The sequence below is a fragment of the Coffea arabica genome, chromosome 6e, assembly GCF_036785885.1.
Source record: "Coffea arabica cultivar ET-39 chromosome 6e, Coffea Arabica ET-39 HiFi, whole genome shotgun sequence".
Taxonomy (NCBI): domain Eukaryota; kingdom Viridiplantae; phylum Streptophyta; class Magnoliopsida; order Gentianales; family Rubiaceae; genus Coffea; species Coffea arabica.
The window spans coordinates 24,842,563-24,867,591 of NC_092321.1; the positions used below are offsets into that span (position 1 = coordinate 24,842,563).

General features: G+C 32.6%; 1 protein-coding gene and 1 long non-coding RNA gene across 2 annotated transcripts; one reads left to right on the forward strand and one right to left on the reverse strand.

Moving 5' to 3' along the window:
* Positions 1–325: 325 nt before the first annotated feature.
* On the reverse strand, positions 326–3,224 carry LOC113697390 (uncharacterized). The gene is made up of 2 exons (XR_011817287.1): positions 2,982–3,224; positions 326–549 (listed from the first exon to the last, which is right to left on the reverse strand). It is a non-coding gene; the product is annotated as an uncharacterized lncRNA (long non-coding RNA).
* A 20,734-nt stretch (positions 3,225–23,958) lies between these two features.
* LOC113696633 (3'-5' exonuclease-like) lies at positions 23,959–24,627 on the forward strand. The gene has a single exon (XM_027216017.1). The coding sequence runs from the start codon at positions 23,959–23,961 to the stop codon at positions 24,625–24,627; it is 669 nt and encodes a 222-aa protein (XP_027071818.1).
* Positions 24,628–25,029: the final 402 nt, after the last annotated feature.

Below are 25,029 nucleotides of genomic sequence, written 5' to 3' on the forward strand. Positions count from 1 at the left end.
CTTGCTATCTTTTCTTAGTATAGTCATTTTAGGCTATGACAACTTTACATCCTATAGATTTTCTAGTTTTGAAATATCTTCCATGATAAAGACCTTAATAATGACACTGCAAATGCATTACATCATATACTATTTAGGATTTCATTGTCATAGATAACAAACAAAATAAGAAGCTTGCATAGGAAAATAAAATTTTTGAAAGTTCAAACACACTAACTGTGACGCCCCCACTTCTCCCTAAGGCGAACCAAAGGGTATCCGCGGAACGCCTGTCTAGCTCTCGCCAGGACTCAAGCAATTCCATTCAACTTATAGCCGGACCACACAATACAAACCGAAACTTAGATACAATAAATGAGGAAACGTTCAAACTTAATAATAGTCAACCATTCTCCAAACCACACGTCAGTACACAAAAATACAATTCGTCCAAAGGTTACATTTCCATACCAAAAGTACAATCCAAAGCCGAAGGCATAAACAAAAGTATTAGTAACCCTAAAACAAAAGTACATCAAGAGGCTGCTCCATTTTACCTCCGAATTCAACCTGTTAAGGAAAACAAATCTACAGGGTGAGCAAAACGCTCGTGAGGCCAAGAACACACATGCATACACATAGTTCAGATAACAAGCCCAAATAACAATTCAGGTAATAACTTGCAAGTAATTAATAATGCCAACAAAATGTAACCAGAAACAATTCAAGGATATGGAAGCTCTCAGGAGCTAAGTTCCACATTTGCCGATGTCATTTGTATATCTCCCCGTGATGACTCTCCGTCAACCGGGTTGATATTTTCATATCCGTAGTTCACCACTTACTTCTCATCCGTCCACCATACACCACTTCGGGCCCGCACTACATTTATAAGGCGATACTATACGAGTATGCCAAGCGAGATCTCTCAATAGATCAAGCTTATCATTTGAGTCTCATGGCTCACCGAGGTTCCCGACCAAGCCCATGCCGGCTCGAGTTCCAAGGTCGGCCTATGAGTTTGGGCGTCCCCCATTTGTCATGTAAATATCGAGGAGATTCACTCCATCGACGTATGCAATCATAGCATACCATTTCATGTATTCAAGCATTTGATAGGTTTAAGCAGACATTTCAAGTCATGTAAACCAAACAAATCATGTTAAGCATGAGTCATTCGTTTCGAATGAGAACGAGTGCGATCAAGTACACACTCGACTCCATTTTGTCAAAATCAGTTAAGCTAAACATGAAATCAGGTGAATCAAGCATGAATCAAGACTTTAGGGTTCAAGTAGGCATACACTTGACACTCACCAAGTTATGCAAGCAAGTAAATTGGAGGAAGAGTTCAAACTTCCACAGTAGGGTCCTCTTGGAGGTCCTCGTGCGTGCCTGAGCAAATAATAGTGAATTATCACCCATATCCCAAATATCGAGGAATAATTCGTTCACTAGTATTACTCTAGGAAATTCCGTGAAAATGAATCTCAATTACTCGTAAATCGAGATTCGAGAGAGGTTTGATAACATTCAACAATATTTAAGTCTTTATCTAGGAAATCGGGGATAAAACGTTTAGATAATATCAAAAGAATAAAGAGTTCTTGAAAAACTCTATTTCCTTGAAAGTTGGAAAAATTTCAGTTTTGTTATGAATCTTTGAAAAATCGTAACTCACTCGGCATAATTCAAGAATTGGAAAACTTTATACCGTTGAAAACCTCTTAGAAAGTACTGCAAGTTCCTAGAAGACACTTTTCCATGAATCGAAGTGGAAAGTGCTCAAAAATGAGCCTAAAGTTGCTGTTCCAAATCACCCAGGATTGAGCCGGGGTTGGTTTTTCGCTAACTTTGAAAATTCGGAAGAATTCACTCGTTGCAAACCAGCCCTTGAAATTTATAGCTCAATTAGAGGTGCAAGTAAGGTTTAGGTCAGAACAAACGGATCGATAATCGGAGTTTCGAGCACCAAGATATGGTAGCTCAAAGTTGGGAAAAATTCAAGACTGTTACAAAATTTCCAGATTTGGTTCCAACTTTGGACCTTTAGTTAAGTGCCGAAATGGACTTGGATTGACACCAAATTTTTCAGTATAATACTTCCATATGAAGGTTATCTCTCTATCAAATTTCACGGAAAAATACCCTCGGGAGGGGGGTCATTCAATCAACCAAAGTTTGGAAAAATCCTTAAGGCAATCTGTCCAAATCTAAGATTTTTAAAACGAGCAGTCGCCGTATTTTGATCATAAATCTCTCAATTTAACTCGGAATTGGGAATGGTTGATAGCGTTAGAAAATAAATTCATAGGGATACAACTTCACAGAAGAAATCGTTTCAAGTTTCGGCATGCAACTGGTTCAAAATCAAGCCTCAAGTTGCAGCATCATCAAATCATTTCGGCAGAACGGAGAAACAGGACAGTCGACTTCAGATGAATGGTGTGGCTCACACACATGAAACCAGAATGTGCATTATACACCGTTGGAAACATGGGAACGTCTAGTTTCAAATGCCGCTGACGGCACTTGATTTCGACGTTGGAGCACGGAGTTATGGACAAAATACAACCACTGGTCTGGATTACGGCGAAACCGTTTTCCAGATTACCAGTTTTTGAAATAAATTCGTTTGAGCAACCAAAACTCAATATTTTTCAACGAAATTTTGTACACAACTTCTACAACATGTAAACAACATAATCAAGCCTTTAAATCCTCAATTATCTGCAGTAAAGTGACCGAACAGAGCAGGGGTAAAATGGGAACTTTTTGTTTCAAGAGTTAAACAACGTTTCTGTCAAGAATGCACCTTTAATCTACTTCCTTAAGCTCTAATTCAGCAAATAAACCATCATCAAACATCATCACAGCCATCAACCCAAAGTGGGAGTTCATAGAGCCCACATTTCCAACAATACAAGCTATTAAAGTAAAGATTCCAACTCAAATGCGTAAATCAACTTCCATAAGACAAGTTGAAGGTGTTAGATTGCTACCTACTTTGATGGCTGGTTCGGACAGATTTTTCGGTCCTTTGAAGCTTGAAGAAACCGTGAAAGCTCCTCCCTTTTTCAGCCTATGTTGTTGTCCAAGTGAAAAGCTAAATGAATGTGAAGTTTGATGAGAATCTATGGAAGTTTTGGTAGGAATTTGGTTGAGTTTTGGAAGAAAGGAAATGATGAAGCTTCGGTTGTTCCTTTGCTGCAGTCTAGCCGTCCATTGCAGCAGAGGAAAGGAAATGAATTACGGTTCCGAAGCCTTTGCGTATAAGAGACGCTTGACGTCAAATCAATTATAACTAGTACCCTACACGCGCGTTTTGTGTTCGATTTCTCTTACGTTTGTTGCACTAGTGCACTAAACCTCTAGGGCACTTACATTTGTATAAATATTATTCATTCCTAATTGTCTCAAAATAATGGTTCAAAGTCTCCCAATTAAGCGCGCACGTGAAAACACGTATTTCTAATTTAGGCGCAATAAAATTTAAACCTTTGAGAAATTCTTATAACGATCGTACCACTAGCTATTACTTGTGTGTTTAAACCTAAAATTGTCTATTTTAGGACCATTGTATAGGTCTCAAATTTTGAGCTTATTGTACTCCCAATTGGCTAAAGTGTTTAGACACATTTTTCACTTTTTCGCTAAATAAGCTTGTAAGAAAATATTTGTTTATTTATCTATTTTTTTATTTTTTTTATTTATCTTTAAAATGAGACACTTTAGAAATATAACGAAACTATAAAACCATGTACTTAGGTCTGAAAAGGCTAGAAAATATTATTCGGAATAAATGGGCAATTAAATATACAATGAGCTCGAAATAGGAATTTAAAATAATAAATTTTGCGAGTCCTCACAGGAGTCTAGTATTAATTCCTCAATTAACCTTTCTTAATCTACTATTGATCATTTTTAATTCTCCAATATTAATACACTCCTGATTCAAGTATAGCCTCAAAAACGTGTACTTGTTATTTCGAACTAAACGAATTTTTGAAAAGTGAATTTTCCAACAAAATGTTTTAAAATATAAAAGAGGCGTTGTTCCATATCAATGGATTTGTAAATGGTCGAAATGAATAATTCGGAGAAAATGAGTAAATAAATGCTTAAGTAAACTTGTAATATCCGATAAATAAGAAAATTTTTGGGTTCTCACACTAACCAATAGATATAGATCAAGTACACACACATCAAAAGCTGAAAGTACACACACAACAAATATAATTGCTCATAGTGCACACACATAGTTGAAAGCTAATTGTTTTGAAATTTATATCTTCATCATGGCTTTTAATTAGCTAATTCATCAAATTTTCTATACATCAATTCTTCACAAGGAGGGTATAGGTTTGTTTTCTGGTTCAATTGTATGTATAGATACTTTGCTGGTAAAAAGGAGGAACCTAACAAACCAAAGATTCTGATATTTGATATCAGATCAAATGTTGTAAAGTATAACATATTGGAATGTCTTCTTTGTGTTTTAGATCTTGTTAGTATCTTTAGTGAACTTGTTGATCATTAAGGATTTTATCATTCCTATAAAGGCCATTTAATCAAAAGCGCCTATTGGTATCTTTAACTAACTTGTGTTTCATAGATTACAGATAATAAGGATGGTTTAAGATTATTTAGTATTGTATCTTTGTTTCACATCTTTGATGTTTGTTTTCTAGTTCAATTGTATAAATAATTTGATGGTAAGAAGAAGAATCTTGATGAAGCAAAGATTCTGTTATTTGATGTTACTTTAGTTGCTGTAAACTATTGCATCTTGGGATTTCTTATTTGTGTTTTAGATCTTATTGCTCTCTTCAACCAATAAGGATTATATCATCTCTATACAAGCCATTTAATCAAATGGTCTCATTAGTATCATTAACCAACTTGCATTTCACATCATTCGTAGCAGCCATTCTTGTCTTGTGTAAAGTTTTCTTTAACATCATTATGTCATTTCCATATGTGTTTATTCTATAAATTTATCAGTAGGTCAACAATTGAATCTCAAATCTGCTGTAAATCATATAACTTATTAATTCACAATGCTCTGCAATCAAATCACCATCAAATTGAAGAGAATCTAACACATACGAAATTAAAACCCATCAATTCCAGCTGACCTTATTCTAGATGAACCCCGGAAAGTTTTTCCTTGAAGTTGCTCCGAACCTATCACATCATAAGCACACCATTCAAATTACACAGGCCAACCAAACGTGTGCAGAAATTGTAATATTATAGCTAAATCATTCAACCAAAGCCTCAAATTTTATGATAGCAGCATACACCCTAAGCTATACACCACAAGAATCACTCACAAAAACAATAAAATTTAAAAACAAAACTCACCTCAAGCTGAACCACCACGAATAGCTTCTGTAAAAATCATTCTGAAATGCTAAGTATAAAGGCTAAAAAAATAACTCATTCGTAGAAGTCGAAAGGGGAAAAACTAAAGAATATGAAGGAGGAAGAATTAAAAGAGTCATAACTCATGCTCAGTCATTACGTTAGTAGCACACCCACGTTATTGGTTGTTTAATTGGGATGTAAATAGTGTTTAATTGCCGATGGATAAGCTATTTCAAATGGATGAGCTTCAGACATGAATGCAGTTGTTGGTATAATTATGAGTATTTCAGACAATTGAATATCCCCAACCCATTTGTTATCAGCAACATGGCTTTATTTTAATTGCAGTATAACCCCATTTAGTGCTTTTATTTTAATTACATTATAACCTCATTTCAGTAATTGCACAAACACATACGCTTATATGAATTGTACCAAATGCATAAATGATTGCCAAATATAACCACATTCCACAAATACCCAAATGTGCTCATAAATACAGGCTTTAAATGTACAAACATGGGGGTTTTAACATAAACACACTCAAACATATGTTGCAATCAATTGTATCAAAAGATTGAAATAAGCAACACATATTCCATATTCTCAAAATGCCCCGCCCTTATGGTTGAAATACAAACCCCTTTTTTGGCCAAAACTCAATCTTATATAGTATAAGGATACTTTTAAATTTAAGGAAGGCTAAGAAAAGATGAAACTTAATATGGTTTTTTTTCCTATTCGGTTCACTAATAAGCACATTGAATAGGAGAAGTCAATCAATTATTAATGCTCTAAAATTATCATGCACCACCTGGATTGCAATACTTTTGCGCAAGAAAATTAGCTTTTGCCAAAATATATAACATTGGGCACAAACCCATTTAAAATTGGGTTTGTCTAACAAGAGCACAGTGGCTACTCGTTAAATTATAGTTCAAGTGTTAAGTTTTTAGACAAGTTAACTAGAGAAATTATATAAATGTTAGAGACGGTAATAGTAATTGTCAATGTGTACATTCACATGATAGTTTTGGTATGATTTAGATGGGTTGATGAGTGTCCATGAAAGACCCATTACAGTATCATGATATCATTCAAGTTACCTTAGAACCATTAAGGTTGATTCACACTAATTGTGTGGCAATTACATTGTTTAAAGTAATTTAAGGAAGACTAAAAATGCATGTTAATATTTATGACTTATTGATGGCGTCTCAGTATCATTTGTGGGGAGATTCTATGTATCCTCAAGTTAAATTCATTGTTGGATAGTGAATTAAGCGCTTTTTAACCATTAAATTATAATAATTTGATTATGTAATCTACAAATATTATCACTAAAGACACAAATTCAGGGAATGGCTCCCTAAACAAGTCAAAAAAATTTCCTTATTTTTATGTTAATGGACACTAATTGAGAAGCTAATTAAAATAAACTATATAAATGAAAATAGTTTCAGCAAAATTAATAAAAGATGAATTTACTATTTATGATTTCTCCAAATTGTCACCATATGTAAAAGGAGGTAATTAAAGAAAAAGGTATCCATGTTAGTGCCCTGTATTCGGACGTATAATGCGTGACCTTAAGAGTGAGGAATTGCCTCAATTTTGGACTTATCCTGATCCAATGAAAACCAAGATAGAAATAATTGAAATCATTATCTTTTTATATCTCACACAAAAAAGGAAGGAAAAGATAATTGCCTTGTTTGGATTGTTAGTTTCTGATTCATGCATAGTAAAGGGCATTAATTTACAGCCACCTCCCGTTCCTCTCCAAAGGCCAAAACCCGACAGTCACCGCCACTACCACCGCCTCAACTCACCATTGTCTGCACCAACGCTTAAAAAAAAAAAAAAAAAAGAACATTCGAACAGCCATCTTCATCAAATTTGATCCATAGCTTTTCTTTTGTGTCTTTTTCTTACTCAAACTTTTGATTTCATGTACATGAATTCTTATTCGAGAATGATCTTTTCCGATCTTTAGATATGGTTTACTATTTGGTTTGATTTTAGATAGTTTTCTGTACTTGCACCCATAATTGAATATTGACGGCCAGCCTCGTTTGGACAGTCATTTTTCGCCGAAAAATTACGTTATTTTCCGTGATCACATTTTTCTATTACCTTTTTTTCTCATATACATCAAATCGTTACAGTAATTTTTTTACAAAAAAATCCTAAAAAATACAATCCAAACACAATAGTTTTGTTTATGTATCTGATGTTATCTTATGGTCTTTCTTACAATGGGTTGTACGACCTTTTCTTCTCTCAATCTGTTTTTGGGGATAATTAGAATAGTTCTAAAATCAATTAATCTTCCCTAACTTTGCTATTCTGATTTGCTAGGATAGGATTTAGGGATAATTTTAGAAACCTCCCTTGATATTTTTGACAATTTCACTTGGCTCCCTTCATGTTTAAGTAATTACAGTTATATCCCTTGATGTAGTAAAATACCTATAATGCCCTCCACTTGGTAGAAAATGTATAAAAATGTATAACTTAAAGCAATAGATTTACAAAAAAAATCCTATTTCTCCATTTTGTGTCTATTTTAGCTCCTTTATTTCCTAGATATTATACTACTATACCCTTTATTATATTCAATTTTATGGATATTAAAAAATTCAAATTATAAAATTAATAGAGGAGCAGGTTATGTGTCAAACTAGAAGGAAATGAAGAGACTCATGGTGATAGATAAATAAATAATAAAATTGATGATTGAAATAGAAAAAATACCAAACATTTAGAATTTGTCAAATTTTGTCTGTTATCAAGAAAAGTTGTTGTAAAATGTCAATAATTTAAATAAGGATTTCTTTAGTTGGATTAGTAATTGTTAGTTATGATTTTGTTGTAGAGGTAGAATTTATTCTCTACTTTTTAGATGTTAATATTCTTAAGAATATGAAATTGTAACAACAGTAGTTCTAGGTTAGATTAGTTTATATTAGAAAGGTGTTAGGGCATTGAGATTTAAATTCGGAGTATGAAATTGGTTGTCAATGGAGGGGGCATGTTTGTGTGTATTTTTTTTTTTGTGACAAGCATTGATACTATATACACAATTTAGGATCTTTTTGACTACTATTTGGATTTGGAATTGGAGTTTCTACTGGGATAGTTGTTAGGGACTAGGTAGTGGATTTGTGCAAAGTATGGAAGAAATTGATTGAGTGTTTTGTATTTTTCTCTTTTAGTTTTGTACAAAAGGGCAATATAGGATTTTTGAAATAAAATCTAGTTTATTGGATCTACATTGTTACATAAATAGTAAAAGTAAGGGAGGTATCTGTAATTTTAAAAATTTAAGGGGAGCTCTATGAAATAGTGAAAAACTTAGGGGAGGTTGGTGTAATTATGCTTAGGATTTAGGTACAATGGGTTCCTGTAACTTTTGTTCTTTTTTAATTTAGTTGGACACAAAAATAAAAGTAAACAATGAAGCAGAAATATCAAAATAAATTGAGAACGTTTAGGTGAAGATGAACAATAAAAAAAGTGAATAACCAGTAAGGTGAAGCTCTTTCTGAGAGAAGAACTGCAAAGTGAGAAAGCCTTGTTCCGGCGTAGTGAATTCAGACCAACGAATCAATATCTTGACCACAAAAATTGCAATAAATACTCAGAGTTTATTTTTTTTTAAAGTCTAGAGAGGCTCATGTGAGAGTCTGAGGTGAAGTACCAAATCAGACAAATGCACTATTATTGTACTTTTTGAATATTTTAAAAATAAAAAATATTATATTTCTTGGGTGATAAATTGGACGAGATTTGAACGCTCACCTAATGCATAGAAAATGTTTAGAGAGATTTTCCTACCATTGAATTAAGGTCTAATGATAAACACTCAAGTTGACTTGTGAGGGTAATTTTGACAATTAATACAAAATTGCTCAATAAAATTCTTGCTGTGAAGTATCACAGCCCCTATATATATACATATATACATATATATATATATGTGGTACTATAAAAGTACCTATAGTTTGTTTTTTTTTACTTCATTGGGTATCCGATTGCATTGATAACTGACTAATCCTCCACTGGATCGACCCCGCACTACCAAGAAGCAAGAAATTGTTAACGAGAACAGAATCGATCACACGATTTGGGCCTAATGAGGTGATCCCACAGCCAGACGATCTGTACCTGGGATGCGTACCAATAGTATTTGGAGGGAAGAAACAACTCATCATGTCTGGCAGGATTCCTCGGGGCGAAGAAATGAGGAAACGTGAGGGCCAAGAAACCGGGTGTGGCAACTAGCCTTGATGGTGATTGCTGACACCATGTTGTCAACTTTGCGCTTTTTATGGGAAGCGGAATTTGATTTGAAGGACTTGGACGTATGAGGGCTACGATTTGAAGGACTTGGACGTATGAAGGCTACCGGACTTGGACGTCGTAGCCTTCATACGAACTTCTCCGCATGAAGGCAAACGGCAGTGCGGATGTCAGGGCAAAAATGGGAGGACAAATATTGAAATTGGGATGTGTTTAGATAGAAAAATTATTTTAAATATTACTTACATCATAAATACATAAATTTTAAGAGTAAATCTTATATATACTTATAATGTATATTACTGTTGGATTTATAATATGTGTGCAAAAGTTGAATTTTAAATCCAAATTTTATATAGTTATCATGCATTCAATGCTGATAGTGTATACACTGTCAGTGTAGAAAAGATTAATTCAAAATTTAATTAGGATTAAATGCAAAAAATCCCTCACAAACTATATGGCTAGTTGCAGTTTACTCTCTAAACTATAATAATAAGCATTTTGCTCTCTTAAATTATATGGTTGGACAACACTACCCTTCCTATCTTAAATTTTTTTTCTCTATTCTTTTTTTCCATTTTTTGCCTTTTCTCCCATTTCTTTTACCTTTTATTTTCTTCTTTTTCCCCTTCTCTCATGGAACTAGCCAATGTTTCCCTCCCGTGCTAAAAGACTTACATCAAAATTTTTAATATTTTTTAAATTACTTTTTTAATTCGTTTATTTGTAAAATTCATTCTTAATAATTTATCATAAACTTTTTGTTATTATAAAATATATGTAGCTTATATCATAGCTGTACTAATCCAGTAATTCAACAATTTAAGTACCTATAAACTAATTAGAGTATACTATTACTCAATTATTTATAGCAAAAGTAACTTATTATATATATCACATAAGAAAGAAAAGTTAACAATTGTTATTTGCAGTGAAATAAAAAGATAAGAATAAACAACAATAGTAATTCATTTTTTATTTGTTATTAATATTATTAATAATTAATTAATCAATATCTCTATTTAGTTCCTATATATTTGAATAGTTCAATTTCTTAAATGATATTGACTTCAACATTTGGAAAAAAAATCTTGTATACCATAGAATTCTTTTATAAAATGTTGAAATGAGAAATTAAGAAATAAACAAGTCTTGATTAATCTAGTATACTGATTTAAATAATGCTTAAAGAAAATAAAGAGAAGAAATCTAAAAAGAAAATGATAGGGAATAAAGAAAAATAACAATGCTTAAAATAAAAGGGGTAGATTTGTCCAACTATATCATGAAAGGGGGCAAAACGCCTATAAAAAGTCTGGGTGGTAAATTACAACATGTATATAGTTCATGGGGTTTTTTTGCATTTAACCCTTTTAAGTAATACTTTATTTTTCATCACTTTTTTATTTTATATGCATCACATCTCAAAAAATATTATTGTAATTATTCCAAATTACTTTTTATATTTTTGTTAATTGTCATCTCAATATAACCATGTAGTTATGGATGACTTGAAGGGAGTGAGCATCACTAGGAGTAAATTATCAAAAAGTTGGTTTCAATAATCACTTTCTAAAAGGTTATGGGCCTGTTTGAATTGATTTTTTTTTTCACAAATTATTTTTATTTATGGAGTCTATAGTAACAATCCCTAAAAACAATTTCAAAAATAATTTCAAAAACACACTCTCAAATACTCTACAAAATAAAAATAAAATAAATCTCAAAATTTTTTCTTCTTCACACACCACCACCACTTACCACCAACCACCATTGGCTACCGCTCTTCCCTCTTTTTCTCCGTTCTCTCTCTCTCTCTCTTCCTATCTCTCATTCTCCCTCCTCTCCCATCTCTTTCCTCCCTCCCCTCTCCTCCCCCTTCTGGTTGCGACGACCAAAGAGCTCTGTGGTTGCACCAATCGCAAGATGAAGGGAAGGGGGGTTGCCAGGGAAGGGAGGAAAGAGGAAGGGGGGGAAGGAGGAGGAAAAAGAGTATAAGAGGAGATGGAAAGGGGGGGAAAGAAAGGAGAGAAGGCTGATGGAAGCAGTGGACAAGGGGAGTGGTTGTGGTGGGTGGGAGGGTAGGTGGTGAAAACTTTTAAAATTTTTAAAACTACTCCAAGGAGGGAGAGACCGACGGTGGTGGTGCTGGAGAAAGAGGGAGGCAGTGGTGGGTGGTGAAACTTCTTAAAATTTTTAAAACTACTCCAATAAAATTTTAAATTTAAAAAATATTACAAAATATATCTTGAAAAAAAACTTAACCCAAATGGGCCATTCTACGCTGGTTGATATATATATCAAGTTTGTTAAAAACACCCCAAAAAACTTTTAATCCATATGACTATGGTCCCATTTGGTAATGAGTTTTTTAGGTATTTATCTAAAATTTTACTGTATCTTATTGTAGAATTTATGGATAAAATTTTTAAAATGGAATTCTTTTTCTTTCTTTCTTTTTCCTTTTCTTTCCTCTCTTCTTCTTCTCCCCTTCCCCTCCCCCGACGGAACCTCAAGCAGCAGCAACATTAATTTTTTTTTTTGCTTTTTTCTCTCTCCCCCCCTTCTCCCTCTCCCTCTCTTCCCCTCTCCTCCCTTTCCCCCTCCCCCTCCCCTCAGCGTGATCTGGTCGCGTGACCAGATCAGGCAGAGGGCGAGGAGGCGAGAAGAGAAGAAAAACAGAAAGAGGTGGTTGTCGACACTAGTTGTGGTGGGGGAGGAAGAAGAAGAAAGGAGGAAGGGAAATTTTTTTATGTTTTTGGGTATTTTAAAGTATGTAGTTTAAAATTTTTGAGAAGTTTTTTGAGATTACTGTAGTTAAAATTACTAAAAAATTTTGTAGGAGACAAACTTGGCCAAAAACTCCGCTTCCAAATAGGGTCTATATTTTTTAAACTTCTTTCCAAAGGATGAAAAAAGCACTTAGTGAATGTGTTGTTTACTCAAAAGACTATTCATAGAATGTGCTCTTTTGTTTGTCTAGACATATTTTCATTAAAAAAACAGATTCACTGAATCTGTTGTTTAAAATACACATTTAGCAAATGTGTTGTTTTAGAATTTCCGCTATTTGGAACTCTTTTTGAAAAGTATAACTATTTGGAAATTTACTCGCCTCCCTAGAAATGTAAGTTTGATTTGCGACCTTGTAACCTTTTGATTTTATTTTATCTTGTTCTTACGAGAAAAATGATGATTTTGCACTGGGACCCAGCCAGAGTGCCAACTGCCACGGGAGAGGGAAAATCAGAATCGATCATCGAGGAGAAATGCACTTACGTCGCAAAATGTTGGGCTAATTTGGTCGGTTATGTTAAACAAAAATGTACACTTGGTTCTTTAAATTTCTTCGTACTTTTGTAGATCAAAATTAATTTTATCAAAGTCCGGGTGTTGATAGTTTGATTTTTACAAAGATAATCTACAAAATTTGGTTGATTGCTAACAAAAATTTTCTAATCTTCTAGGGATTCCTGGTGAGAATTTTTTGTTCTCCTAAGGGTTCCTATGGAGATTTTTATGTTTTGTTCTTATTTTGTTATTAGATCTGCATTGTCAGATTTGAAATTCTTTTAGATCTTGGATCTATATCAACAGATCAAAACTGTTGATTAGTAGTTTTGACAATTGTATCATGCACAGAAGAGAGGTACATCAATTTATCTATTAGAAAACAATTTTGAAATTTCTTGTACATTTTAGATCTATTTACAAATTTTTAGATATATTGTATCAGTTAAATTGCAGATCTATAATTTTTATTACATGTTTAACCTGGCATTAGAACAAATTCTTATGATTAAAATGCATAAAAGTTTGAGAAAATCTTATGCTAAAAATAAAGATTTGAAAACAAAAATAAATGATTTGTTGGAAGAAAACTCCAAACTTTTTCAAGAAAACAAATGTTTGAGAATGGAAAATGATGATTTAAAAAATCAAAAAAATGTTTTAAAAAGGAAGTTGGAAGAGAAAACAAAGTTTTATGAAAAAATGTTGGAGGAACAGAATTTGTTAAAGAAAAGAATTAATGACTTGAACGAGTTTCTCCAAAATGAAAAACAAAAGTTTTCTCAAACAAAAGAAAGCAAATCTTTTCAAGGCACAAATAAGTTTGCTATGATAAGAAGTAAGAAAATTAGTTGCATTAAATCCACTTATGTGCAAAATACTTCTATCATGTGTCACTTTTGTTGCAAATTTGGACATATGCAAAATGATTGCTATGTAAATAAAAATATGAGAAAAGGTATGAAATCCATGTGGATTGCTAGATCATGTTGTATTAACTCCCAAGAACCCTATAAAGAAAGGGTACCAAATGAAATTTCTCATATTTAGGTACATCATGAAGATTTGATCCAAGAAGTGCTATATGGTTGTAAGTACAATTGAAAATTTTGATATTCAATATGGTCTTGATTTGAAAAATAAAGGGGGAGTTTGTTTTTGATTGATGCCAAAAGGGGGAGTAGGATTTATTGAAATTTCTTTGTATGTTGGCACTTTCTAAGGGGGAGCTTTATTTGAAATTATTTGATAAAAGAAATCTTCATTTTGTTTGTCATCATCAAAAAGGGAGAGATTGTTGACCTTGGTCGATCAATCCTTGGTTTTGATGATTAACAAACCAATATGTAGATTTGGGTTAATGTTTTTATGTGAGTAATTTGTTAGAACAGATTCTTGTGGCATAAAAGAAGAAGCAAAAACAGGGCACTCATGTCGGACGCTATCGGACGTCCGAAAGGATGAAGAACATCAAGAAGGAAACTCTGTCGGACGCTCGTGAGGAAGCATCGGACGTCCGGAAGGATCGGACGCACGCCTCGGACGCACATCGATCGCATCGGACGTCCGAGAAATTTCGCAAAGATTTGATGACTCTCTGTCAACGTTCGGACGCAGGGTTCGGACGTTCGACAGGTGGTTCGGACGTCCGACAGGCCAACGGCTAGTTTTGACAGCATTTAATATTTGACCGTTAGAGAGCCTTTTGAAGCCATTTCTCACCTTCTATAAATACCCCAAAGCACAAGAAGACAAGGGACTTTTGCCAACACAAAATACAAGCTTACAAGTGAGATTTTTGAATAGAAAGATTCTTTGTTGGTTGTATAAGGGGTTGGGAAAGTTGGGTTGTGAGGTTGCTGAAGTGAAGGTTACTCTCTAGGAGGAGTAAAACCTTGGTGAAGGTGAACCTATCACTTGGAGTAGTAAAACCTTGGTGAAGGTTGCCTCATTTGTATAAAATAGTTCTTATTTGGGTGAGTGATCTTTCAAGTGTAGGTTGTTGAGAGTTAACTAGAATAGTTGTAAAACTCCTTGGCTCAACCAAAGTGTGTTTGGGGTGAGGAAGGAGTGAGCCTTCACTTGTACATCTTGGTTAGCATCGCCATCTATTGAAGAGGCTATTGGATTGATATTTGGTTTGCATTTCTTATCTTTTCTCTTTAATTAAGTTTTCTTTATTGTGCTTAAATTTGATATATCTTTGTGCATCATTGTGAAATTGTTTGTACTCATTGGGTTGCACCAGGCCTTACAAATAATGTAAATGAAATCATGTTGGACAATTTTCAGCAATCTGTTATGAAATCATGTTAGTTTTGATAAAAAAAAAAAAGAATAACAATATTCAATCCCGTAGTGCCTATAAATCCTGCAAGATATGATAAAAATAGATTAAAACAGTATAAATAATTTGGTCAACTAAGTTAAGCAAAAATTTATACTTGGTCCTTTGAATTTCTTGTTACGTTTGTAGATTAAAAACAATTTTATCAATGCTGGGGAAGGGGAAGGGGAAGCGGGTTATGGCTATCAGTCTTGTAAGTTGGTCCAATTACATTGCTGAGAAGAAGACTATCTACAAAAATTAGTTAATTGCTAAAAAAAACATTTGACACTTTTTTATTTTAAGTATAAGTGAGAGGGTTCAAATTTGGGATCTCTCATTTACAATTCCTCTCTCTGAATCACTCAACCCATCTCTCTCCCCACATTTGAAAATTGACAAAAAGAAAGGAACTATTTCATCATATTGACTATCAAATTTTAGGTAGTGTTACCAAGATAATACACAAAAATGAGTTAATTGCTAGAAAACATTTGAGAATGGACAAAAATTAAGATATTATTTTCACCATATTGACTGTCAAATTTTAGGTAGTGTTACCACAGGAAAATATCAATATTGCAAACGTTTGATGAGTCATTCTTAATGTTCTAATACATATATATATGTGCGTGTGTGTAGATAATACACAAAAATTAGTCAATTGGTAGAAAACATTTGAGAATGGACAAAAATTAAGGAATTATTTTCACCATATTGACCATCAAATTTTAGGTGGTGTTACCATAGGAAAATATCTATATTGCAAACGTTTGATGAGTCATGCTTAATGTTCTATATAGTTGCTGATAATTTTTCTAATGCTTCTTTGATCCATTCCTTGTAATGCTATGCTTTGATTCCTTGTTTCACGGGCAAATGCTTGGTGAGGATCATTCTTTGAATATACCTCTTTTTCATGAAACATTATTTTTTCAGGGTTTGGACGGAATATTTTGAATCTCTTACTCCGATATGGTTGTATTTATGTATGAGGTAGATAGGGACTCTTTCACCAGTATTCTAGTTAAAGAATACACTATCAAAGTTTCTGATAAAGGAGCATTCTATGACATATATAAGGGGTTTTCAATTGGAAACCTTGCTAGACCTCCAAACGCTCAATTCCTTTTTTGTAGATTTTCTATTTATTTTAATTCCTAAAATGTAATGAGTTGACTTCAAAATCTTGATTGTAAACTAAATTCTCATCATTTTAGAATTTAAAGTATTTTGAATCCTAAACCTTGAGGATACACACAACTTTAACATTTTATGATACACACGACTTTAACATTTGAGAGGAAAATAGAGTTTTTGGTCCTCATATATTTTGTTTATATATTATCCTAATCTAAATTACTATTATAAATTATTTTTTCTTTATCTCCAAGATCTACTTTGAATTCTAAATCTATTATTTGTGTTTTTAGATTATGAAGTTATCTAGAGAAATGCTTGGATTTTACATATTATCATCTCTATCTCTATACAATTATAAAATTTTCATCTAGTTTTTATTCTAGACTTTTCAAAATAGCTCCAAAAACTCCCTTTCTCTAGAAATATGCAATTCGAAAATAAAAAAAAATATCAATTCACAATCTAAGAACTTAACAAGTACCTGAAATCATAAAAATTAGAAGCAAAAAATTATTTTAAATCATTATGATTGAAAATAACTTATTCAACCAATGGTCTAAATTTGGTTCCACAAAAAATAGATTGAACCTTTTATCATTTTTATTTAAAAAGGTTAGCTGTGATAGAGAATAGTAAAAAAGAAAATAAGTTTTTCACTAAAAGAAGAACGTGATTCTTATTCTTACGTCCAGTGAAATTCAAATACAAGATTAAAAATAGTATTTTTTTCTTAAGAAATTGTGGGAAACTTGAAGTTTATATATGTAATTAGTTTTGATAAATTTAGGGGATGGGAAGGGTGGGAGGGTAAAAACAAGTTGTAATAAATTTAATTTTTATGCATTATAGTGCATTGATGCTGCAAGTTGTTTTTTTTTTTAATGCAAATTAAACTATAAAATTATTTTTATCAATTTTTATGTATTGTGCATGCTTCTATTTGATGCAATTTTTATTATTACATCAAGTAAAATTCCAATATAAGATTATAAACAGTACTTTTTCTTATGAATTTGCGGTAAATTTAGAGAATTGAAAGGGTATAGAAAGGGGTGGGAGGGTAAAAAAAAAGTTGTGATAAATTTAAGTTTTATACATTATAGTGCATTAATGACACAAGTTGTTATTCTTATGATAATTAAACTATAAAATTAATTTTATTAACTTTCTATATATTGTGAACGCTTCCATCTGTCATTTTACTGTATATCTTGATTAAGAAGTTTACCCATCTCTATTCACCAATGTTCTACTACTTAAGTTGCATATATTTAAAGCATTACATTTTTGGTTTATAAATATGAGGCTAGGTTGAATATTTAAAATCATGTACTACTTAATATCTTTAGGCCAAATAAGCAAACAATGATTTTGAAATTTTAAAATTAAACTTATATAAAATAGAGCCTTGATAATTGTTTTTTATTCTTCTTTAAAAAATTCGATATTGTATGGATTTTATGCCAAATATAATGGATATGATGATTGAGAAATGAATTTAATAATTTAGGAAATACTTTTTGAATTTTTTGAATGTTGGACATGATGATTGAGAAATGAATTGGTATTTAGCAAATATAATTTGGTTTTAGATCTATTACAATTTAATATGATATGTTTTATGTGTTATACCACCTTTTTTTTTGTAATACATGTTTGTACTAGGTAGATGGTAGCTAAAAATTGTTTTTCTTTTGATTTTTTCAACAAAGAAAGGGTGGGATTTATAAAGTTGGAAAGGGGAAAGGGTAGCTAAAATTTATTTGATACTAGCAGTTTGAGCTGTGCTATGCATGGGTTCACATTTTGAAAGTAAAATAATAATATTACTTTATAAAAATAAGCTATATGAAAAGAAAATTAAAAAAATGAATAAAAGAGTTTCCTATTAGTGTAAATACCAGAATATCTTATGTTAAAAATCCAAAATAGATTGAAATATTCTAAAAAGTGCACAAAAGTACCTTAAGAAATACCCAAAGTTAAAGCATACTAAACAAATATATAATCTCATCTCTCTAACTTTTCCCCAGTCTCACCAATTTCCCAACCCCATGATATTACTTATAATTGCCACTTATACCACCCTTTATTCATCTGGAAGCCCCATTTTTCCTATAGCTGCCATTTCCTCCTCGTAAATCTTACCTTTCTTGTCCTTGACAGCCTAATGGTTCCTTTCCCACCTATTCTCGTAGTCCTATTCATCTTTTATTCTACTATTTTTTTTTCGATTATTCTACAACTCTTCGTCCCATACTATAGCTAAAATTTTGCCCCGGTGATAGTTTGCCCTTTCCTAACCCTGTGGTTCCATGTTTCATCTGTTCACTATTTATGATTTGTTTTCTCATTTTTCAATCATTTTTTACCAATCAATAGATTAAAATTATGGTTTTGGAGAAAAATTGAATTTAGAGTATAAAATTTGTGAAATTTTATTGACTTTGATGTTTTTCTATGGACAAACATTTTGAAATGGTTTTTAGATAAATATTTGTAGTCACAAAATTTTTGAAAAAAAGCTTCCAAAAAATAACCATTAAAATGCACATTTATTTATTTATATCTGTATATGCAAAAAATATCAAGATAAGAGGAAAATATCAAAATATTGTTTATACATCCTTTTTAATATAGTTGTGTTATATGAAAAATATCAAAATATTTAGATGATATTTTAAAATAAATTGACGTAATGTACAACTAACGAATTAATATATATATATCGGATAACATGTTTGAGAATAGATTCAGTTTGATCAAAACTAAAAAAGATTTTGTATCTAGATAAAAGGATAGAATGTGCATTCGGTCATGTTTGGAATCCATGTTCAATTATACTAATTTCTTTATTGTTGTCAATAGTCAAAGTGCAGAAGGAGGTTGTGCTGAATTCAAATTGTTAAATCAAAATATACATGTCAATCCACTAAAAACGTAGAGGATCAGCAAAGTTTGGTGTGCTACATTGTGGAAGCTTTTGAAATAATTAAAAAATTTGAAAGGAAATGCATTTAAAAATTTTGAAATCAAATGCATTTGATTGGAATGAATAGATTTTGTGAATTTAAATAAATAAAAAATTTACGAAAAAAGGAACGGTGAGTTTGGAGGTCTAGGAAGCCTTTACACTAAAAATCCCTTCTCAAATTTATATAGATATATGATAAGAATATATTTTACGTATTTTTTAGTGTGTTTTATTAGTTAATTTTGGTTTGATTATTTAGTTTTATAACTAAAATAACTAAGGTTTTGGTAAAAAACTACATTTTATGTTAAAATGGCTAAACATTGCATTTTATTGATTTTTATCGTAAAAACTTCATATTTTGTAGGTTTAATGATTCAATCATCAAATGAAGTGCATTGAGAAGATATTTGGATGATTGAAGATGGATTAAAGTGGTGAAAATAAAATATGAAGTGTAAAAAAAGAAAAATGCAATTTGAATCAAGAAAAGTCAGGTTTGACAACTCTGACACGTTTTGGTATTTTGACTATATCTGGAGCTACACTGATCAGATCAAGGTGATCTTGGTACCATTTTGAAGCTAAGAGATATATCTACATTTGGCATGAAGACATCAAAGTCCAATTCAGCCGTTTTCATAGTCCAAAGGTTGAAATACCGAAATTCAACTCAGCTGTCCAAAGTGGAAAACAGAGTTCTGACCAGTCTTTAGTATTTTGGTCATATCTCAGGCTACAAAGCTCCGATCTGGATGATTTTTAGAGCATTGGAAAGCTAACTCAAAGGGCTACAACTTTGGTGTTTTATACAAAAGCTAGTTCAGCCTTTATGATAGAGAAAATTGCAGTTGAATTAAGGACAAAGTGAATACGCGAGTACACAAAACGTGACTTGTAACCGCGTTTTGTGTAGGCGCGTTTTCTGGCCGCAATTCTGCAATTTGCTCAGTCAATTCTCTTGTGCTCTGACTACTTTCCATCTATAAGTTGCAAGAGAATTCGGTGCACATGCTTTAGAAGACAAAAGGGCAAGAAAGTTGGCATATTTTCAAGTCAAAAACAATGGTTATTGACTATCTTAACAAATTCAGATTTGAGAATCCTTAGAGCAGCAAATGTGGACTAGAGAGGAGCTTTTCATCAGCTTATATGCAGGGAGATTGAAAATCATACGGGAGAGAACTTGAAGTGCAGAAATGTAGTTCTTTCATTTCCTTAGTGTAGGATAGTGTAGTAAGTGTAGTTAATCCATTCTTGTATAATAACTAGATTAGGATGAAGATTGAGATGAAGAAGGAGGAGTTGAAGCTCAAGTGACATGGGTTATCTCTACTCCAATTCTTTATCTTTTGTATTGGATTCTTAACTATGGTTATTATGCAAGTTCTGGAATTTATTTTTATTATGTTTAGTTAAAGTTTATGCCTAGAGTTATGGTTGAACTTGCTGTATTTTGTTTGTGAGGTTTACTTGGCTATTTGGTGATATTATTTTGAGCACGTTATTTATCACTTTTGGTTATCTAATCATGATTAACTGGCCATTAATTATGATAATCTTAAGGTGTTAAGTTTGAAATGAAAATTGGAATTTAACACTAGTTCAAAGAAGTGATAAGCCTAGGGAGTACACTCACGAGAGTAGAGGTGCACCTATGCGGCTTAAGTGACTTGTTTCATGTAATTTCATAGAAGAAATGAACTTGTAGTTAATTTCATAACCACGAGAGTAGGTATGGCTTAATTACAAGTATAGTTGATTCACTACGAAAGTAGGTTTCACATACATTAGGAAATTACGCCATAACTAATCAAGATAATAGCATTCACTTAACCGATAATCTCATTTGCAAGAGTAGTAAGGAATTCCATATCTCTAGGAGCTTTCTAGCGTTATTTTCTTAAATTTTATATTTGTGGTAGTCTAAATAATAAAGGAATTTGAAAACATCAGTAATTGCATTCTTCCCTGTGGGATCATCCCTTAATACCCTATACTCGCTCACGATTCGTATACTTGCGATAAATCGCGTGTGGGGTATTTAGGAATTTATAAATGTAAAACTTGATTGGGATGAGCTTAATATTATATGTATACCCCGCGCACGTCAATATAAGTATACAACTATATATATTATATCGTTTCAATATACTTTGTATCCTTATACTATATAAGAACGAGTTTAGGACCAGATTTTAACCGCAGGGGTGAGGCTATTTTGGGAATGTGAAAGTGTTTGAAGAATAATTGGAATATTGAGTACAAGTCATTATAGCTTTAATTTCACTATAATTACTTATATAACCTTTCAGACATTTAAAGTTAGGGGCAAGTTTGGTATGTTACAATGTTTGGTGTCAAGTTGAGTATCAAGTACAACTGAATAAAGCTTGTGTTTTGATAGAATTACATAAAAGTCCTTTTAATCATTTATTATACTAACATCCAAGCCTTCCAATTTCCTGAAACCTTTCTCATCCGTTAAGAAATTAATTGGATGTTTACATAATTGGATTTTAATTACAATTAATTAACTTAATTATTATCTAAACAATCATTATCATATTTATGCCCCCATGTTTAGCCGATACCCTTTCTTCTTTTTCGGTTTCGCCTCTTTGATTTTATTATGGCTATTAAATATTTGGTGGAATGCATAGCTTTTCCTTTAAATTGAGGTGAGTTCTTTGGGTTTATCTTCTTCGATTGTAGTTTTTTTTTTCTATGATTGGTTTATTCAAGAACTCCATATAGTTTGCCTTTTGATACTTCTAATTCCAAAAACTGACTAATTGTATTGTTTTCCTTAGTAGATCTCAGAGATTCTGTCTCTGGTCAAAGTACAATTTGAGATAATGTTGTCACTTTCTAAAATAATCAGAAAAGCAATTTTATCATCTTCTCCTCCTCGGCCAAGGTATTATCTCTTTATTTAAGTCAAATAACCTTATTTCTCATGAACTTTCTCCTATTGTTCTTGACTCCAGGGATCTGTTGACTACATTCCAGCAGTTATGGTTCAAGTAGTTATTTTTTCATGTAATATGATTTGGAATTCAACTTGTCTTTATTTTAATTGGAAATTTTATGATTGTAAAATTTATTAACTTAGAATTTTGTACTTCTTTGAAACTAAAAAAGAAAATTAATCATGCTATATAGTACTAAGAAGTCATTTGCACTCTATTTGCTTTCCATGTTATGATCTCGTTCTTGTATTATACTGTTTATATAGTTTCAAATACAAAAAATTTACTTTTTTATGCTATCTAAAAGAATTTGTAGTGAATCTTGATAAGTTTAAATGCTTTAGCTACAACACCATTTTGATTGCATTGTATTAATTCATTTACTCATAATTGTATGTTGTACAATGATAAATAATGGTTCTTGATTTGATTGAAGCAACTATTATCCATAGTTCAAACGAGTCAATTAAGTAGAGATGTTATATTGGATACTTATACAAGTAAACATTGGAAAATATCATTAAGCAGTTTCTACCTATAGATTGCAATTCAAATTCATATGAGGAATTTCTTCTGATTTTAGTTACCATTTTCTACAATTTCAATTTTAGAAAATATTATTTGCACCAATTTTTTATAATCAAGATAGTTTCAATTCAGATCTTTAACAATTATGCAAATTTGAACTTATTTATGAGATTATAAAGAAATGCCCCTAGCAAAAAACACCAAATTTGAATAGTTTCTACAAAATTTTGAAAAAAACCACTTAAGTTTCTTATCTATCTAGCATTTTTGGGCATTATTATCTTTGTAAGAAACATGTGATTAAGTCGTATTATGCCCACCAAATTATATAAATAGTTAGTCAAAAATAAAATTATTTTAGATTAGATTGGATGCAAAGTGATTGATGGATAAACTTGACTTGATAATTCAGGTTGAGCTTAAGTTGAGGGAGAAATCAGAAGCATTGCTTGAGGAATCTTTCACGAACATATATAGATTCGAGAGATGAAGGGTCCAATTGATACTTTAAAATGTTTTATCATCTTGAAAAAGTTTTAGAAGAGACCTTTGGATACTTTTCAATTGCACTTCAAACATTTTTACATTTTCAAACTATCCTTATCTTTGCAGTTGAAATTCAAACATAACCTTTGATCACAACGGATTCTTATATAGTATAACGATAAGGATGTCTCATTGCACATTATTTTTTTTGACTCATTATGTAACTTATGATTTTTCTATTAAAATCACATGATAAAATCATCATACTTCAATTCTTATACAATAATTATTAATTATCTTGAATCACAAGCACCAAATTCCCGCGCGTCGCGGGGCGGTCCCTCCCTAGTATACTAAATACATAGTAGTGCATTGTACTTTGTACAGTTCATACGGTAATTGACCCCATTCTGGCTTTATCAACTTTTTCCATCGGGAGTTTCCATTTTCTTCCCAGCTTCGAAAAGGCCAAAAAATTCTCCCTCAAAACGCACTCCGCTGATCCATCCGCTCCCAACCGCCAAAGAAACACACAGACACACACACACAGAGTCACACACTGAAAACACACTCCATCAGCCATGGAAATCGGAATAGAGGATCACGACATCCCTGACGACAGCCACGACTTCTACGACATCTACTTCTACTCCGACCGCATCAACACAATGGTCACCCACGACCCTTCCCAAGTCTCACGCTGGCTCTCCCACACCCAGAGAATCCACCGCCATCGTCTGAACAACCTCATCGTCGGCCTCGACGTTGAGTGGCGTCCCAGCTTCAGCAAGTACCACAGGAACCCAGTCGCCACTCTCCAGCTCTGCGTGGGCCGCCGTTGCCTCGTCTTCCAAATCCTCCGCTGTTCCCGCGAGTACAACGAGGACGAGTTCATTCCCGAGGATCTCCGAGATTTTCTCGCCAAGGAGGACTACACTTTCGTCGGAGTTGGGATCCAGAACGATGTTCAGAATCTGGAGGGGGATTATGGGCTGGAAGTTAGTGGGAGGATTGTGGACTTGCGTCGGTTGGCTGCTGGTGAGTATGATAGGAAGGAACTGAGAAATACTGGGATGAAAGAGCTGGCTAGATTGGTGCTTGGGAGAGAAGTTCAGAAGCCCAGATGGGTGACTATGGGTAGGTGGGATAGCCGCTGGTTGAATCCTGATCAAGTCCAGTATGCCTGTGTGGATGCTTTTGTTTCCTTTGAGATTGGCAGGCGTTTGGATGCCGATGAATATGAGGATTAATCTAGGATCAACAGTGGGTAAATATACTCCCTAATAGTACTTGTTTATGGCCTATTGGGTTTTGAGATTAGTAGTTTGGATGTTTTTGGGTTATGGGGTTTTTTTGTGGTGCTTAGGGAGTTGAGGTGTTGATGAATGTTATGTTAGACTATGGGATGTGTTTAATATGAATATGAATATTAGTATTAGATGTTGATTATGGTAATATTTCATGTATTATGAGAGAGTTCAGAAATGTTTGCTTTGTGCTGCTTGAACAGTGTTTATGATTTTGGCAAAGTTAAAATGATACTTTATTGTTATGATCAGCAGATCATTTAATTTGTGATGGGTTCTAGTGATTTCATTTTCCAGTTAAGCATAATGAAGAAAATGGGATTTTAGAGTTCTTTTTTGCTGCCC

Bases quoted from the DNA above. Each gene is read 5' to 3' on its own strand.
- LOC113696633 (XM_027216017.1), top strand. From the start codon at position 23,959: ATGGAAATCGGAATAGAGGATCACGACATCCCTGACGACAGCCACGAC.